At 46.9% G+C, this 17,896-nt stretch overlaps 1 protein-coding gene across 1 annotated transcript; it reads left to right on the forward strand.

Moving 5' to 3' along the window:
* Positions 1–359: 359 nt before the first annotated feature.
* RBFA (ribosome binding factor A) lies at positions 360–17,399 on the forward strand. The gene is made up of 7 exons (XM_047794176.1): positions 360–550; positions 4,604–4,646; positions 6,312–6,488; positions 7,092–7,204; positions 9,032–9,116; positions 15,247–15,320; positions 16,528–17,399. Exons 1-7 carry the CDS (start codon positions 426–428, stop codon positions 16,886–16,888), a joined length of 978 nt encoding a protein of 325 aa, XP_047650132.1. The 5' UTR covers positions 360–425; the 3' UTR covers positions 16,889–17,399.
* The last annotated feature ends 497 nt before the right edge of the window (positions 17,400–17,896 follow it).

Here is a 17,896-nt window from a genome sequence, read left to right on the forward strand (position 1 = left end):
CCTACTGCTCCACCTTCTCCGCGCCCAGCCGCCCACCACCCACGCTTGGTCCCGCCCCTCCCCGCACGTGGCTCCGCCCCGCCGCTCCATGTCCAGCCTACCTGCTCTCCAGACCCCGCCTCGTCTTCTCGTCCCGCCTACAGTCCCGCCTGTGTCTCCCCGCACGCACGTTGCTTCGCCCTACAACGCCCCAAGCCATCTCGTGTGGTTCCGCTTGTTCGTATTCCCACAGCGTCCCAGGTCCGCTTGTGCCTCCCCGGCCCATGTCACCCCTGCCCCCTCCCCCCTCCATGTCGCCCCCTCCGCACGTCACTCACGCGACTGTCTCCGCGCACACGTCGCTCCGTCAACGTCGCCCCCGCTACACGTCTGTCCGCTGCACGTTGTCCCGCCCACGTTCCAGGGTCGGCAGTCGGGCAGAGGACATGTGGGCGACGCTCCGGGGGCTGGGGGTCCCACACGCTGGGCTCTTGGGCGGCGCCCAAGGCCTGCACACCTCGCCAGTGTCCTATGGCAAGAACCTGCTTAAGAAATTTGCCTCGAAAACCAAGTAATGCTCCCTGAGTGGGCGGGACGGTGGCCCCGGGATGGGGGTGGGGGTGCCCTGCAATGGGCGGGGGTACGGCACGGGGTCTACTGCTTGGGCGTTAGCTTGAGTCCCAGCCGGATCCGTAAGCTCAGCCTTTGCTTGATAGGTTAATGGCTGTTGAAAGATCATCAGTTATTCCACCCCTAACGTTTGCAGTTTTTCCCACTCAGCTTTTTTTCTGTTTTTTACGCAGTTGTTTTGATAAAGTGGTGAGTCTCCTAAAAGTTAGCAGTAAACCATGAACTTATGAAGCAACGTGATATACACTTTTTTTGTTGTTTTTTTTTGTTTGCTTTGTTTTTGTCTTTTGCTATTTCTTGGGCCGCTCCCTCGGCATATGGAAGTTCCCAGGCTAGGGGTCCAATCGGAGCTGTAGCCACCAGCCTACGCCAGAGCCACAGCAACGCAGGATCCGAGCCGCGTCTGCAACCTACACCACAGCTCACGGCAACGCCGGATCGTTAACCCACTGAGCAAGGGCAGGGACCGAACCCGTAACCTCATGGTTCCTAGTCCGATTCGTTAACCACTGCGCCACGACAGGAACTCCGTGATACACAATTTTACAGTCCTCCCAGGCTCCGAGCTTCCACATTCAAGATTCACCCAACCTTGGGTTGAAAAAATTACAGCAAGTGCTGAAAAGCCAAAATCTAAATTTGCCTGCACTGGCAACTATTTAGATAGCGTTTACATTGTATTAGGTATCACAAGTAACCTAGAGAGATTTAATCTGCAGGGGAGGGTGTGCGGAGGTTATGTGCATATTCTGCTTGTTGAGCATCCTCGAATTTTGGTATCGATTTTATCTGTGGAGTATGTTGTTTCTTGTTGCTAGAAACATTTTTTTAGGAGAGTGGTTTTATTAAAGACAAAGAAAAAAATAGATAAAAATTTTCCTTCCATGTTAATGCTTTCTAGGTGGAGTTAATTTGAGGAATGAAGAAGGCTTGTCAGGAGAGTTCCCATAGTGGCTCAGCAGTAACGAACCCTACTAGTATATATGAGGATCCCTGGCCCGGCTCAGTGGGTTAAGGATCTGGTGTTGCTGTGAGTTGTGGTGTAGGTTCACAGAGGCTGCTCAGATCCTGTGTTGCTGTGGCTCTGGTGTAGACCAGCACCTACAGCTCCTGTTTGACCGCTAGCCTGGAAACTTCCTTATGCCGTGGGGGTGGCCCTAAAAAGACAAAAAAAAAAAAAAAAAGCTTGTCAGGGTAGGTGTTTTATGATGAGAGTTAAGTATAAAATATGTTGATTTCTATGTTTTAATTGTATTGTAGATATATATTATAGATGTATTTATTTTTATTCCAAGAAAGATTGGCAAAAACAGTATGATGTTCTCATGTAAATAGCTATGTTAACATCTTATGTAGTGTGGTTTATTTGTTACCATTGATGAACCATTATTGATACTGTCTTACTAACTAAAGTTCATGCTTTCCTCACACTTGCTTAATTTTTCCCTAGTGTACTTTTTCTTTGCCGGTATCCCATCCAGGGACTACATCACATTTAGTCATCTAAAAAGACTAAGGCCCTTCTTGACTGGCAGTTTTTCAAACTGTCCCTGTTTTTTTTGTTTGTTTGTTGCCTTTTTTTTTTTTTTTTTTTTTGCTTCTTAGGGCCACACTTGCAGCAAATGGAAGTTCCTAGGCTAGGGGTCGAATCAGAGCTACAGCTGCTGGCTTACATGCACCACAGCAACGCAAGATCTGAGCTGTGTTTGGGACCTCATGGCAATGCTGGATCCTTAACCCACTGAGCGAGACCAGGGATCGAACCTGTGTCCTCTTGGATACTATTGGGTTACTTACTGCTGAGGCACAACAGGAACTTCCATACTGTTCCTGGTTTTGATGACCAGTTTGAGGAGTACTGGTTAGATATTTTGTAGGATGCCCCTTTGTTGGGATTTGCGTGATCTTTTTCTCATGATTATACTGGAATTACTGATTTTAGGGAGTAAGACCACAGATGGAAAGTGCCATTTTTCAGCACATACATACTGTTGACATGGTTTATCACTGTTGACAATAGTCTTGATCACTGACTGAGGTCATTTGTGTGTGTCAGGCTTATCTACTGTAATGTCAGCCTCCCACCATTCCATACTGGCTTGGACGGAAAGTCACATGTGCAGCCCCCGCTGGAGGAGTAGGAGTCATGCTCATGAATTAGCAGCAGTTCTGCACAGGAGATGTGGCTCTTCTCCCTTTACTAGTTAACTCGTCAGTATGAACTTAGGGGTTATATATAACCCAGTACTACTTAATTTTGCTCCAATTGTTTTGGCTTTGACCCTTAGGAGCTCTTTCAGATACCTTATATATTCCTTTGGGATTTTGAAAGTAAATAATTTCTTTATCACTTTCTTACTTTCTGGCACTATAGGATGCTTCAGCCCTAGAACCAACCATTTCCCCTAGGAGCTCTGATTCCTTTTATGGAAGAGTGACGTCAGAACCGTGTGACCTAGAGTTCCTGTCGTGGCTCAGTGGTTAAGGAACCTGACTGGCATCCATGAGGACGTAGGTTCTATCCTCGACCTCGCTCAGTGGGTTAAAGATCTGGCATTGCCATGAACTGTGGTGTAAGTCACAGACCTGGCTTGGATCCCACATTGCTGTGGCCCTGGTGTAGGCTGACTGCTACAGGTCCGATTGGATCCCTAGCCTGGGAACCTCCATATGCCATGGGTGCAGCCTTAAAAAGAGAGAAAAAAAAAAAAGAAAAGAGAGAAACCTTGACCTGAGAGCATAGTATGTTCATTGCTACTGACATATCTCTCTTTTAGGCCTTTTCAGCTGACAGAGTGAAAAAAATATGTGTTTATGTTAACCTGTGTATATATGTGCTTATCTATAAATGTTTCTGCATGTCATTATCACCTGTAGCTGTAATAAGAGAAACAAGTTCATACTGATCTCCACCTCTAATCCATTGGCACACAGATCATTTTTGCTTCTTTTCTTTGCTTGTCTGCAACAATGAGGAGCCTGGTTGGTCTCCCATCTGCTTTCTATTTATTAGCGTTCAATCTTTTTTTTTTTTTTTTTGGCTTCCTTAGGCCGCACGCTCCGCATATGGAAGCTCACAGGCCAGGGGTCAAATCGGAGCTTCAGCTTCTGGCCTATACCACAGCCATAACAACATAGGATCCAAGCTGCATCTGTGACCTATACCGCAGCTCACAGAAACCTACTAAGCGAGGCCAGGGATCTAACCCACATCCTCATGGATACTAGTCAGTTTCTTTTCTGCTGCGCCACGATGGGAACTCCTGTCCAGTCCCAGTGTTGATGTGCAGCAGTATCCATTGATAGCCATACCTCAGGAAACAGCTTTATGGAATAGAGGACAGTACTCATATGCAGTTGGGTAGGTGTATTTTTAAGATCCTCTTTCTCTACCTTTGGGACTAGAGGTAGACTTTAGGTAAAAATTATGACCTTGAATTAAAACTGTCTTCTGTGTCTTCCCCACAATTGATGCTGTTGTCAATTTGATAATCTAAGTCTTTTCTCTATCTCTCTCTCTCCCTCTCTCTCTCTCTCTCTCCTCTCTCTCCTCTCTCTCTCTCTCTCTCTCTCTCTCTCTCTCTCTCTCGTTTTTTTTATAGTCAGACCTGCAGCGTATGGAAGTTCCCAGGTATTGGCTTCTGAACCCACTGAGCCACACAGGAACTCCCAGTATTTAAATCTTTTAGACTCTCAGCAACTTAATTTCTATGTCCAGGTTTAGCCTATTAGAAACAGTCTTAGTATCATAACCTGGAGTTAGCTTTTGTAACTTTTCTTTTCCTTTCTTTTTCTTTTTCTTTTCTTTTTTTTTCCTTTTTCCTTTTTGGCTCACCCCACAGCATATGGAAGTTCCCAGGCCTGGGATTGAACCTGTGCCACCACAGAGACAACATTGGATCCTTAACTCGCTGCACCACACTAGAAACTCCTGTAACTGTTTCTTATTTAATTTGCCATCAATACCCAGCATAATTCTTTCTTTCACCTCTAGGAAGAAGTTTTGGTATGAAGGTCCTTCCTTAGGCTCTCACTTGGTAAGTATAGAGTAGCAGTGATGAGCTGCTCTAGAACCTTGATGGGCGTGAGGCTGCAAAAGTTAAAGCACTCCAGCCTGGCAGTCCTTCCGTTTTAGCCTTGGAAGGGACAGGGTCTGTAGGAGAGAGACTAGACTCACTGGTAACACAGAATTTTGTCCTTAAAAAAAAAAATTACATTAACGTTTCCCACAGTGTTGTATCTGTTAGCAGACTCTTAGTATGGTAATGTCCATTCAGTTATCAAACTCTTAGTATGGTAATGGCCGTTCAGTTTTGTGTGTGTATTAACACATACATCTATGTGGAGACATACGTATCTTTTTTTTTTTTTTCCTCTGATTTTTAGGGCCGTACCTGTAGCACATGGAGGTTCCTAGCTAGGGGTCTAATCAGAGCTGTAGCCGCTGGCCTACACCACAGCCACAGCAACGCAGGATCCGAGCCGCATCTGACCTACACCACAGCTCATGGCAATGCTGGATCCTTAACCCACTGAGCAAGGCCAGGGATCAAACACGCAACCTCATGGTTCCTAGTCGAATTTGTTAACTACTGCACCATGAGGGGAACTCCTAATAAAGTATATTGTTATTAGATATATTGCTATAGCACACTTAATAGATTACTGTACAGTGTAAACATAGCTTTTATATACACTGAGAAACAAAACATTTTTGTGAGTTACTTTATTTCAGTGGTTGCTTTATTGAAGTGGTCTGTAACCTTCAGTATTTCTGAAATATGCTTGTACTGTAAAAATATGTAATGAATGGTTTTTTGGGGGGGCCCACACCCATGACATGTGGAAGTTCCCAGGCTATAGCAGCAAACTGAGCCACTGCAGTGACAACACAGGATCCTTAACCTACTGTTGCACCATAAGAGAACTCCTAATGAATTGTTTTTATTAGAGAAAAAAATACACTGTATACACTAAAAATAACTACTTTTTAAGAGGAAGATCTTTATGGTATGTGGATTATACGTGTATATATTTTGTCTTTTTAGGGCTGCACCTGTGGCATATGGAGGTTCCCAGGCCAGGGGTCTAATCGGAGCTACAGCTGCTTGCCTGCACCACAGCCACTGCAATGCGAGATTTGAGCCACATCTGTGACCTAGACCGAAGTTCACGGCAACGCTGGATCCCTAACCCGCTGAGTGAAGCCAGGGATCGAACCTGCATCCTTATGGATACTAGTCACATTCTTTTTTTTTTTTTTTTTTTCCCTTTCCAGGGCTGCATCCACAGCATATGGATCTTCCCAGGCTAGGGGAAGCTAGAGCCGCTGGCCTTCTCCACAGCCATAGCAACGCCAGATCTGAGCCACGTCTGCGACCTACACCACAGCTCATGGCAACGCCAGATCCTTAACTCACTGAGGAAGGCCAGGGATCGAACCTCTGTCCTCATGGATACTAGTCAGATTCATTTCTGCTGAGCCGCAACTGGAACCCCATTTGGATTATGTTTTTAAGAAACATCTCTTGGAGATAAATATGTACTTGGAAGTACTTTTAATGTTGGAGGTATTCTAGGTAAAATGTAGAAGGAGCCAGGTCTGTAAGATAAACTGTGTGAAAGTTGAGACAGCTGAGTGAGTACATGTTTCTGTATAATTATAACATTGGCCTCTGTGTCTGCCTTTCTTCCTCATGGAGACTTACAAGCCATCACAGTTGGAATTCCTAACGAAGAGCACATCCAAAAGGACCAGGAAGGAAGACCATGTGCGCCTGAGGGCCCTCAACGGACTCCTTCACAAAGCGCTGACCGACATGCTGTGTACCCCTGAAGTGAGCCAGGAGATCTATGACCTGAATGTGGAGCTCTCTAAGGTAGGCCTCAGCCTCTGGAGGTTAAAAAGGCAGAAGGGCTATGGAGGTGGGGATCCAGGTGCAGAAGCACATAGCTCGCTGTGCACAGGTGGGATCTTTGCCCAGACAGCACAGAGGGTGCTCGGAACCCAGTAAATGATGAAATGGGGTGTCCAAAGGTCTGGGGGCCAGATGAGTTGTGTGTTTGTCTGCCTTTGCCTTGGCGTCAAGACAGGGGGTGGGGTGTTCCCTGGTGGTCTGATGGTTAGGATTCGGTGCTTTCACCACTGTGGCCCAGTTTCAATCCCTGGGCCAAAAAAAAAAAAAAAAAAAAAAAAAGGCAAGACAAAGGAGGTGGCTTGCTGTCTGTACCCTGAAAGGAATGGGTTCAGCCAAAAGAGGCATGACAGTTAAGGTATTTCTGGAGTGGGGCTGGGGTCTAATTGGGGAAGGTGAAATTTTCACCTTCCCCCAGTGGCCAGCTTGGGGCAGCAGGTGGACTGGGGCAGTAGCTGTGGTGGCAGGTGCCTAAAGCCAGGATTGCCAGTGAGTAAGGGCTCCTCTGCTGGCATGACTATGTCCATGGGGAGCCCTGGAAGCTGAGTGATTTGAGGTGGGGCTCAGGTCTCTTTGACTACAGACTTTTCTGCCTGCCGAGTGTTCTGGAGGGCGACACTCTCTGAGGCTCAGAATGCACACATGGAGGCCGTCCTGCGGAGGAGTGCTGCGCACATGAGGTGAGGCCTTCGCTTGACCCTGCCTTCCCAACTGGTTTCCTTCAGTAGTTCTGCTTTTAAGGAAAATTAGGTCAGCGGTTCTCAGTGTATGGTCTGTGTCTCCAGGGGCCTCTCAGATCTGGGGGCAGGGATGTGGGGAGGGGAGAGGAGGGTGGTTCCTGAGGCGTGAGGTATTGTTTTCCTTTCTCACTGTGTTGGCATTTGCACCCAAGCCATGGTGGGTTAACGCTGCTGCTCTAGACATTCTAATGGTTATTGCAACTTTAGCCACGGGCTCACAGTCACAAACTACCAGCTTTGCTGAAGAATATCCTCTATGAATAAGTGATAAATATTAATTGTATTAAATTTTAACCCTTGGACACATCTGTTTAGTGTCTGGTAGGAAGTGTGCATGTGGCTCTGATGGACTCAGAGACACTGCAGTTGCTGGTTCTAAGAATGAGTGAACCACTCTGTGTATGCAGACATAGTAACTGACCATAATGAGCACAGTAAACCTGTCACTTCAGGAAAACAACTGACCGTTTTTGTTGCCAATGATAAAATTTGAGCTTTTGATGAAAATTAGAATTTTAGAAAACTTATTTCCACCACCTTGAGTTTGACATCTTTGCAAAAGGCGCTTTTGGTGAGATTGGAGGTAATATATAGTAAAAATGTGTCATCATTCTGAAAATCTTGTAACATGGTGAACCAGTACTTTTGCAATGACTGATGCATGAGGTTACAGAATCTCCCCCAGGGAAAGATCAAGTCAAAGGGCAGGTGCACCAGTGGATTTTACTGTACAGAGAATGGCCTGTTCAGTGATCTGGTTTCATATTTCACATTGCAGTTAACCTTTAATAAACTACAATTTGTTGAGTTTTTGTGCAGCATCAAAGAAGATCTAGACTTTTCTGAAGGGCTGTTCATATACTCTTCCCTCTTCAGTTGCAGATCTGTGTGAGGCCAGATTTTCTTCTTAAATTTTAAACAAGATGACAGAATAGACTGCATGCAGATACAGAGATGAGAATCTGGTTACCTTGCGTTTTGCTAGGTGTTAAAGAAATTTGCAACTGTAAGCATGCCACTCTTCTGAATAATTTCTTTCATTTATTTATTTTTGGCTGTCCCTAGGGCATATGGAAGTTCCCCAGCCAGAGACTAAAGCTGATCTAAGCTGCAACTTCGACCTATGCCACAGCTGTGACATCGGGTCCTTGACCCACTGTGCCAGGCCAGGGATTGAACTGGTGCCTCCACAGAGACAGACCTGATCATTCATTAACCCACTGCGCCACAGTGAGAACTTCCCCCACCTTTTTTGATCACCATGGTTTAATGTAAAAGTTTTTCCACAACTCTGCGTGGAGTTCTGTCATTGAGTAGATGTGCTCTGTGCCTCAGCAGTGTTTTCACTGGATGCTTGTTGCACCTGGATTTGCAGGTATTGCAGGACTGGACAACATGAAGATCATTCTTGTGTCTGATGTCTGGGTGGTGGAGGGCTGTCCGTTACGCTGAGTGAGGAATGGAGCATTGGCAAGTTGTTGGTGCCCAAACCACGAAGCTCAAGGCCACAGTGATGCCCAGGGAGGGTGTCCAAGGCCACATCAGACTACATATAAGGATCTCAGAAGTTTCATTTAGAGAATTAAAAATTAGTTGCACTGATGCTTTTGTAATGTGGCAGCTGGCTAAGATGATTTTTCATTTTTAAATAATGTAATAAGCAGAGTTCGTGTTGCACCTCTTTGAGAGGTGACATTTCTGTTTCTAGCACTGTCCCCCTCCACTAAATGTCATCTGTGACTGCATACATTCTTATTGTATCTCCAGGCATCTTTTGATGTCCCAGCAGACCCTGAGGAGCATGCCACCAATAGTGTTTGTTCAGGACAAAAAACATGCAGCTGCAGTGGAGGTAAGGCTTTCACTAATGACCTTTTTATATTTATCTACTTATTTGTTTTTTATTTAATGGCCATACTGCGGCACATGGAATTTCCTGGGCCAGGGCTTGAATCCTAGCCCCAGCTGCAACCTACACCAACAGAAGCTGCAGCACTGCTCCAGGCCAGGAATTGAACCCTTACCTCTGCAGCAATCTGAGCTGCTACTGTCGTATTCTTACCTCACTGCGCAACACTTGGCACTCCTAATTACCTTTTAACGATGTATAATTTTATATGTTAAGATCTTAAATTTAGGAGTTCCCGTCGTGGCTCAGTGGTTGACGAATCTGACTAGGAACCATGAGGTTGCAGGTTCAATCCCTGGCCTTGCTCAGTGGGTTAAGGATCTGGCGTTGCCATGAGCTGTGGTGTAGGTTGCAGATATGGCTCAGATCCCACATTGCTGTGGCTCTGGCAAAGGCTGGCAGCTACAGCTCTGATGAGACCCCTAGCCTGGCAACCTCCATATGCCATGGGTGCGGCCCTAGAAAATCCAAAAAAAAAAAGGACAAAGATCTTAAATTTAGCTTTTAAATATTCAAAAAATACAGTTTTACATAATTCAGTTTTTAAAAGGTAGTACTTGGAAGGATACAAATAAAAAGTAAGACTCCTGCACTCCTGTTCTTAGCCTGATTCCCCAGAGGTGAGCACTTTGTATGGCTTTAATTTTTTTAATGCTTATCAGCATATTCTAATAAACCAGACCTCTCTCGTGTAAACTCTAAGGAGTTGGAGCGGCCCTCCTGTGCTTCCCTCCTCTCACATCCCTAGATGGTCGCTTTCTGTCTTTCTTTATTTTTTGTTTTTTTTAGGGCCATACCCACAGCATGTGGAGGTTCCCAGCCTAGGGGTTGAATTGGAGATACAGCTGCTGGCCTACACCACAGCCACAGCAACACCAGATCCGAGCTGCGTCTGCGACCTACATCTGAGCTCATGGCAACACTGAATCTTTACCGCATTGAGAGAGGCCAGGGATTGAACCCGCAACCTCATGGTTCCTAGTCGGATTCGTTTCTGCTGCACCACAGTGGGAACTCCTGCACTATTGTTTCTTGACTGCTCCTCCCTGGTCTCTGCATCCCCTCTCTTCCCTGATTAGCAACCATTTGGACATGCCCTTTGGAACTCAGGCAAGGTCATGGAGGCCGAAGCTGGTTCCCAAAAACAAGAAATGGAGCACACAGAAAGAAAGGTTTATGCCCAGGAGCCCACAGGGTCCTTCTTGGCTTCAGACTCACAGCTGTGAGGACCTCCTTGATGTGTGGCTTCCTTTCCAGATGAACCCTGTCTGTGCCTCTCTCTGTGGAGGAAGAACTCACAACTGCGAGGGCCTCCTGGCTGTGGCTTCCTTTCCAGGAGAAGCAGATGGAGGGAGGGCATGCACAAGTGCTTAAACGTTTCTGGGAGGTCCTTTCTTTGGAGATTGTGGTGTTGGGTGTTTGCACTAGAAGTGACCTCAGGTCCATCCAGGTCTGTCCTTCCACATGTGCCCAGGAGAAATGCTAAACGGTCAGACAGGTGCCACATGGTGATGGCATTCCTGCCTGTGCTCAAGCTCAGCTCTTCCCTGGAGGCGGAGGGAAAGCCAGGCTTTGGCTGTCCTCTGTTCTACAGTTAGAAGTAAAGGCTGGACCAGAGGGGGTTTCTCTTTGGGGCAGGTGATCATTTGAAAGTATGATCGTTACTTGCTTCTCCTGGTATAAGCCAAGGCATTGTTTTTCAAACACTGCATTTTTAATAGGTTTAAAGTCAGCCCTTGATAAAGCAGCTTCAATAGATTAAAAAATTTGGAGTTCCCTTCGTGGCGCAGTGGTTAACGAATCCGACTAGGAACCATGAGGTTGCGGGTTCGGTCCCTGCCCTTGCTCAGTGGGTTGACGATCCGGCGTTGCCGTGAGCTGTGGTGTAGGTTGCAGACGCGGCTCGGATCCCGCGTTGCTGTGGCTCTGGCGTAGGCTGGTGGCTACAGCTCCGATTATACCCCTAGCCTGGGAACCTCCACATGCCGCGGAAGCGGCCCAGGGAAATAGCAAAAAGACAAAAGAAAAAAAAAATTGAAACTGGGAGTTGTTAATGAAACTTTGCACTTTCTGTCAGTTTATTTCTGTCTCTCTTTTTTAATTTTTTTTTTAATTATTTATTATTATTTTTTTCCCTCTGTACAGCAAGGGGGTCAGGTTATCCTTACATGTATACATTACAATTACATTTTTCCCCTAAATTTTAATTTATTTTAATTTTTGTTTGTTTTTTGTCCTTTTTAGGGCCGCACCTGCAGCATATGGAGGTTCCCAGGCTAGGGGTCAAATAGGACCTGTAGCTGCCAGGCTACACCAGAACCCCAGCAACGCAAGATCGAAGCTGCGTCTGCCACCTACAACCACAGCTCATGGCAACACTGGATCCTTAACCCACTGAGTGAGGCCACAGATCAAACCCGCAACCTCATGGTTCCTAGTCAGATTCATTTCCACTATGCCACAAGAACTCCTTTTTTTTTTTAATTTTTTTTTTTTTTTGGTCTCTCTTTAAGAATAATTTTATTTTTTTTATTTTTTGGCTATGCCTGCAACATACAGAAGTTCCCAGGCCAGGGATCAAACCTGTGCCACAGCAGTGACAGGGCCAGATCCTTAACGACTAGGCCACCAGGGAACTTCTATTACTGTCTTATATTGGTTTCACTGTGTTGAAAAATCACAGGTAATTGCAGATGGTAACACTTGTTAACAGGTTCAGCAGTTTATTTTGCGTTCTTAGGATACTCTTCAGGTCACTGGTCTGGACATTGGAAAGAGGACTAGTGATCCGCTTGGTCCAAACTGAACCCTGAGTAATTCAGCAACATTGATGAAACACACACAGGTGCTTGGCACCACTGGTCATAAGAAAACAAGAATGAAAACCAGATTGCAGTTGATCCACATGCCTTGCAGGCTGGTGGAGTGTGGCTCACAGTACCCATCAGAGGTGGGCACTGGCTGCGCTGGGAGCACTGGCACAGGTCTCGTGGGTGCAGCCAGAAGCAGGGTGGGTGAACATGCTCTGGCACAGCCCCCTGACCCCTCATTCACACCCCATGTGGACCAAAGAAAAGGCCGTGTTCTCCTCAGTCTGTTTATGAAAAGTTCAGAGACAAGCCTGGCTAATCTTGGTGGTAGAAGTAAAAATATGGCTCTCTTGGAGAGGGGAGTGAGCAGGAGGGGCCTGAAGGAAGCTTCTGGGGTTCATCTTGTAAATGGCGAGGGGAGTGCACAGATGTGTTCAACTGGTGAAATGTTATTGGGCTACGTGCTTAAGGCTTTGTTTACTTTTTTTTTGTATCATACTTCAATCAAAAAATTTTTAAATGGTGATTTTTATTGTAACTGTAAGGGAAAAAAAATTTTAATATGAATATTTAGGGAAAATATGTAAAATCTGACACCAGTATTTGGATCCATGTCCACTTGTTTCCCAGCTGACCATCAGACTTCTGAGGGAAGGCAGCGGGCAGGTGGCGCCTACCAGAGCAGGGGCCTGCACCATCTGATCTCAGGGCTTTCTTTCAAGCAAGAGGTTCTAAAGGTGCATGGATTTGGCTCACGAAGTTAGCCTGGTGGCCTGTGTTAATGTCCTGCAATTTGAGGTTGGGAGTTCCTGTCATGGCTCAGCAGTTAATGAACCCAACTAGCATCTATGAGGACATCCTTGGCCTTGCTTAGTGAGTTAAGCATCCGGCGTTGCCATGAGCTGTGGTGTAGGTCACAGATGCAGCTTGGATCCTGTGTTGCTGTGGCATAGGCTGGCAGCTACAGCTCCGATTAGACCCCTAGCCTGCGAACTTCCATAGACCACAGGTGCAACCCTAAAAAGACCAAAAAAAAAAAATTAAGAGGTTGGATTTGTATTTAGTTCTTTTTTATCAGTCGCCACACCTGCAGTATATAGAATCTCAGCCAGGGATTGAATCCAAGATGTGGCTGCCACCTATACTGCAGCTGTGGCAACACTGGATCCGGATCCTTTAACCCACTGTGCCAGGCCAGGGATCAAACCCACACCTCTGGACCAACCCAAGCAGCAGTAGTTGGCTTCTTAATCCACTGAGCCACAGCAGGAACTCCTGGATTTGGTTAAGATGAGCCTTTTTGAGGCTTAATTCACATAAGATGTGCGGTTTTTTTGTTTGTTTTGTTTTGTTTTTGTCGTCTTTTTAAGGTCACATCCGTGGCATATGGAAGTTCCCAGGCTAGGGGTGCATTAGAGCTGTAGCTGCCAGCCTATACCACAGCCACAGCCACAAGGGATCCAAACCGTGTCTGTGACCTACACCACAGTTCACAGCAATGCCAGGTCCTTAACCCACTGATCAAGGCCAGGGGTTGAACCTGAGTCTTCATGGGTACAAGTCAGGTTCATTAACCACTGAACCATGTCAGGAACTCTAGTGTGCGCATTTCGGCAAGTCACCACCCCACACCACCTATCTGATTTCATTTCCTTGAGATTAGTTTTGTCTAAAGAGATTACTGTGATTTCACATAAATACAATCAGGATGTTGTCTGGCCTTGCTAAGCAGTGCTTTTGAGGTTCTTCCCCATTTCTTCCCATGTAAGTAGTTCCTTTTTTATTAGTAAGTAACATCCATTGTATGATGTACTAATCTACTTACCTTTTGATGGACATTTGTCTTTTTTCTCAGTTTTTGTTTTTTTTATTTTTGTTATCATTATTGTTTGTCTTTTTAGGGCTTCACCCATGGCACATGAAGGTTTCTAGGCTGAGGGTCAAATCAGAGCTGTAGCCCCTGGCCTACACCACAGCCATAACAACATGGGATCCAAGCCACATCTGCTATACCTGCACCACAGCTCACAGCAACACCAGATTCTTAACCCACTGAGCAAAGCCAGGGATCCAACCTGCGTCCTCGTGGATGCCAGTCGGATTCGTTTCTGCTGAGCCATGATGGGAACTCCAGTCTTTCTTTCTCGGTTTTTGGCTATAATGGCTGAAGCTGCTATGAACATTTGTGTACAGGTTTTTTTGTGGATGCAGTGTTTTTGTTTTAGGTCAGTTCCTCAGAGTAGCAAGTGTATGATATTTTAACTTTCAGAAAACTGCCAGACTGTTAACTGCGTGATATCAGAGTTACCATGGCTCTGCAGTCTCACCCCAACCTGGTGTTGCCATTCTGGTGGTTTAAGCTTGCATTTTCTTGATGACTAATTATACTGAGCATCTCTTTTTTTCATGTGCCTACTGGTCATTCCTCCTTTTGTTGATTGGTTCAAATCTTTGGCCTATTTTTTATAAGGTTTGCTTATTACTTAGTTGTACAAGTTCATATCTATCTGGTATAAGTCACTTGATAGGAATGTGCATTGTGAATATTTTCTCCCAGTTTTAACTCTGGAGGAGTCCAGTTGTCTTTGTTTTGTAGCTTCATCAGTCCCATTCCTGGTATTTTCTGTGGACTGATTTGTCTCCAGTTCTGATGCTTTTCGCCTTTGTAGTCTATCAGTGTGTCCTTGGCTGGTGACCATCCCTTATTCTCTGAGAATGACAGGGCCTGCTCTCCTGGGCTTCCACTGAAGCCATCACTGCCACAAGGCTTGGTCATTGTACAGCCCCCATAGGGTGGCCCAGCCCCGGTAGGGCAGCCCGGCGGCATCAGAGTGTGTGAAGGTGCAGCAGCCTTGTGTGAGCCCTGCTGAGGAGCAGTGCTCATCTCCTGCTCAGGCCCCTCAGCCCTGGAGCTAGACTCATGCCTGGCTTTGTGACTCTCATATTCTGTGCTGGGAATGTTTTTCCCTCCAAATTCTATGGCAGAACTGAGGCATTTTTTTCTAACTCTATTAGAAACCAGTAAGTGTTAGTGATTCAGCTAATATTTAACTGGTTTCTTTGTAAACTGGACTAACATTTACAAGTTTTAACTTGTTTTTAAAAAGCCTCAGTTCATTATCAGAGGACATGTGATTAAGACAGTGGCTGTTGAAACCGGCGCTAGAAGGAACAGTGGAAGGTAGTGGGGGGTGGGGCCTGCGTGGGGGTGGGGGTGGCACTCATGCTCAGCTGACACTGAATCAGCCTCTGTTCCTTTTCAGGTTGATCAGTTATTGGCAAGTGCTGATTTTGGACCCGTAGATGAAAAAGACAACTTTACACAAAATGATTTCAGGTGATACGTGTGGGCGTGTGTGTGTGTGTGTGTTTTTTTAGGGTTGCAACTGTGGCATATGGAAGTTCCAGGCTAGGGGTCGATCGGAGCTGTAGCCTCCAGCCTATACCACGGCCATGCCAGATCTGAGCTGTGTCTGCCACCTATACCACAGCTCATGGCAACACTGGATCCTTAACCCACTGAGCGAGGCCAGGGATCAAACCCATGTCCTCATGGATACCGATTGGGTTTGTTCCATCGAGCCACCACAGGAACTCAGAATTTTTTTTTTCTGTCTGTGTGGGCACATTTTTGATTTGGGCAGACCCCCAGGTGTGGAATTACTGCGCCCCCAGACAGGGTCTTGCTCTGGGGCCCAGCCCCCCAGGAGGCTATCTGGAGGGCTTCACTGGTCCACCTGGAGGTGAGTGCTGGCTCATTTGGTGCCCTGGTGTTGGGGGCCTGCTTCAGGGCCAGCCCTTTCTTGGCACTTGGCGGACACCTGTGGGTAGGTAGTAGTGCTTTGGAACCTGCATTTTGCTGGGAAGCAGCCAACATCAGGGTAGGCCTCTGAGAAAGTGACATGAGGCTTAAGGGTGTAGAGGGCTCCCGTCCAAGGTGGGGGAACAGCTGCGCTGGGTTCTCAGCCTATGTCCTTTAGACCAGCTGCACCCATATCACATGAGCATGCTCAGGGCCTCAGAGGGCCCACAGGAGCCTGCCTGTAGGTGAGGGGTAGAGTATGATCTCGGCTTTCAGATCATCAAAGAGCAGGCCTTGGGGGAGGCATGTGGGCGCCCACCTTGTTGGCACAGAACCCCATGTGGAGCAGAGTAGGCATGTGTGGCCAGATTTGAGTTTTGAAAGGATTTCTCTGGTTTTGCTCTCAGAATAGACTCTTCTGTTTGGTTCAGCAAGTAACCCCAGTGAGATCTAAGGTACCACCCATAATTCTGTTTAACCTGCCTAGCATGCTAGCCTTAAGTGGGGACAAAATGAAAATCCTTTACTGTCGGTACAGAGAGGCTGTGCCAGAAGTATGTTGGCCTGGGCCATGCGTGGGCTGCAGAGTGCTGGCTGGCTGGCTCTGGACTGGAGAAGGCCTGACCAAATCCCACTTTCTTTCTGTCTTGTCTCCACATTCGCCCTTAGACATTAGACAGTGCTTGAGCAGATGGGTTTAGGAGTATTTGTGCTTGGTGTGAAGTCCTGTTCTCCCCTCCAGGAACCCTGAGGCCCCTGACACCATGTCGCCATGTGACAGCTCTGGCCCTGCCACGCACTCGAGTCTATATGGGATTGATCACGAGGCGCTCAACAAGCAGGTTGTGGAATACAAGCAGAGGAGAGAGAAGGGGCATGGGGGCATGAGCCCCATGTGGCCGGAGCGAGAGGCTGAGCCCACAAAGCACATGAAGAGGAGGAGAGCCAGGCCCCATGGGGACGATGGCCTCTCTCCCCAGAACTGCCTGTGGGGAGACTGTGGTGAGCCCCTTCCTGAGGAGCAGGCCTCAGCATACAAGTGGCGGTTCCAGGAAGCAGAGCAGGAACTGGAGGTGGAGAGAAAGGATCAGGGCAACTGTTAGGGCTTTTGAAGGGAGTGGATGGCGCACACAGAAGAGGAACTGGCCTGGGACACATACAGCTGGTGCCTCCAGGAAGCCCCGTGCAGGCGCAGCCGAGCCCTGCCGACTGTGACTGCATTGCTGTGGAGGCAGTGTGGCCTGTGGAAAGCATGTGGAAATGTCTTGGTTGGAAGCTGTAATAGTCAGCCCTCCTTACTGGGCTCCAGATCTGCAGGTCAGCCTGCTTGCTGGTTCTGCGGAGCCCCCAGGCCAGCACTTGTGGCACTTTGTGGTCATTCTCGGACACACACACAGAAGTGGAAGCCTGGGTCGTGAAGTCCACATGCTCCCTTAGGTTCAAACATGGTGCCGCTCCGCCTGCTGCTTTCATCTCATGCTGCAGAAACTTGTCCTTTGCAGTCTGGTCAGCCTCCTTGTGGTGCTGAAGTGCTGTCTAGTTTTCCTAAGTGCCTTTCAGAGAAAGCACCTGTGTTAGGTGCGCCACGTTAGGAAATAAATAAATGACATCTGACACAGGGAAATATATTCTCTGGGCTTGAGGCCCCTCCATGCCCCAAGAGTTATCAGCCTGGAAATACTGACAGTGATATTAAGTAAGTTCATTTTTTTTCTTCTTTTTTTTTTTTAGGGCCGCACCATTGGCATATGGAGGTTCCCAGGCCAGGGGTCCAATTGGAGCTGCAGCTGCCAGCTCACGCCACAGCCACTGCAACACCAGATCCAAGCCACGTCTGCAACCTATACCACAGCTCATGGCAATGCCAGATCCTCAACCCACTGCTGCGTGAAGCTATGGATCGAACCCACAACCTCATGGTTCCTAGTTGGATTCATTTCCACTGTACCATGACGAGATCTCCTTTTCCTTTTCTTTTTCTTTCTTTTTTTCTTTTTTAAGTGAGTTCAAGATGATTGGAAAAGGTAGACTATTAAGATAAAGCAAGGAAACTTGTAACATGGCTTTTCAGGAAGTGTAATTTCTGTTCTTGTAAACTCTTTCGGGAAGGA

The sequence above is a fragment of the Phacochoerus africanus genome, chromosome 8, assembly GCF_016906955.1.
Source record: "Phacochoerus africanus isolate WHEZ1 chromosome 8, ROS_Pafr_v1, whole genome shotgun sequence".
In the NCBI taxonomy this organism is placed as follows: Eukaryota; Metazoa; Chordata; class Mammalia; order Artiodactyla; family Suidae; genus Phacochoerus; species Phacochoerus africanus.

Bases quoted from the DNA above. Each gene is read 5' to 3' on its own strand.
- RBFA (XM_047794176.1), top strand. From the start codon at position 426: ATGTGGGCGACGCTCCGGGGGCTGGGGGTCCCACACGCTGGGCTCTTG. The intron at 4,647-6,311 runs GTAAGTATAGAG...TTCCTCATGGAG, and splicing joins CTTCCTTAGGCTCTCACTTG to ACTTACAAGCCATCACAGTT. The intron at 9,117-15,246 runs GTAAGGCTTTCA...GTTCCTTTTCAG, and splicing joins AACATGCAGCTGCAGTGGAG to GTTGATCAGTTATTGGCAAG.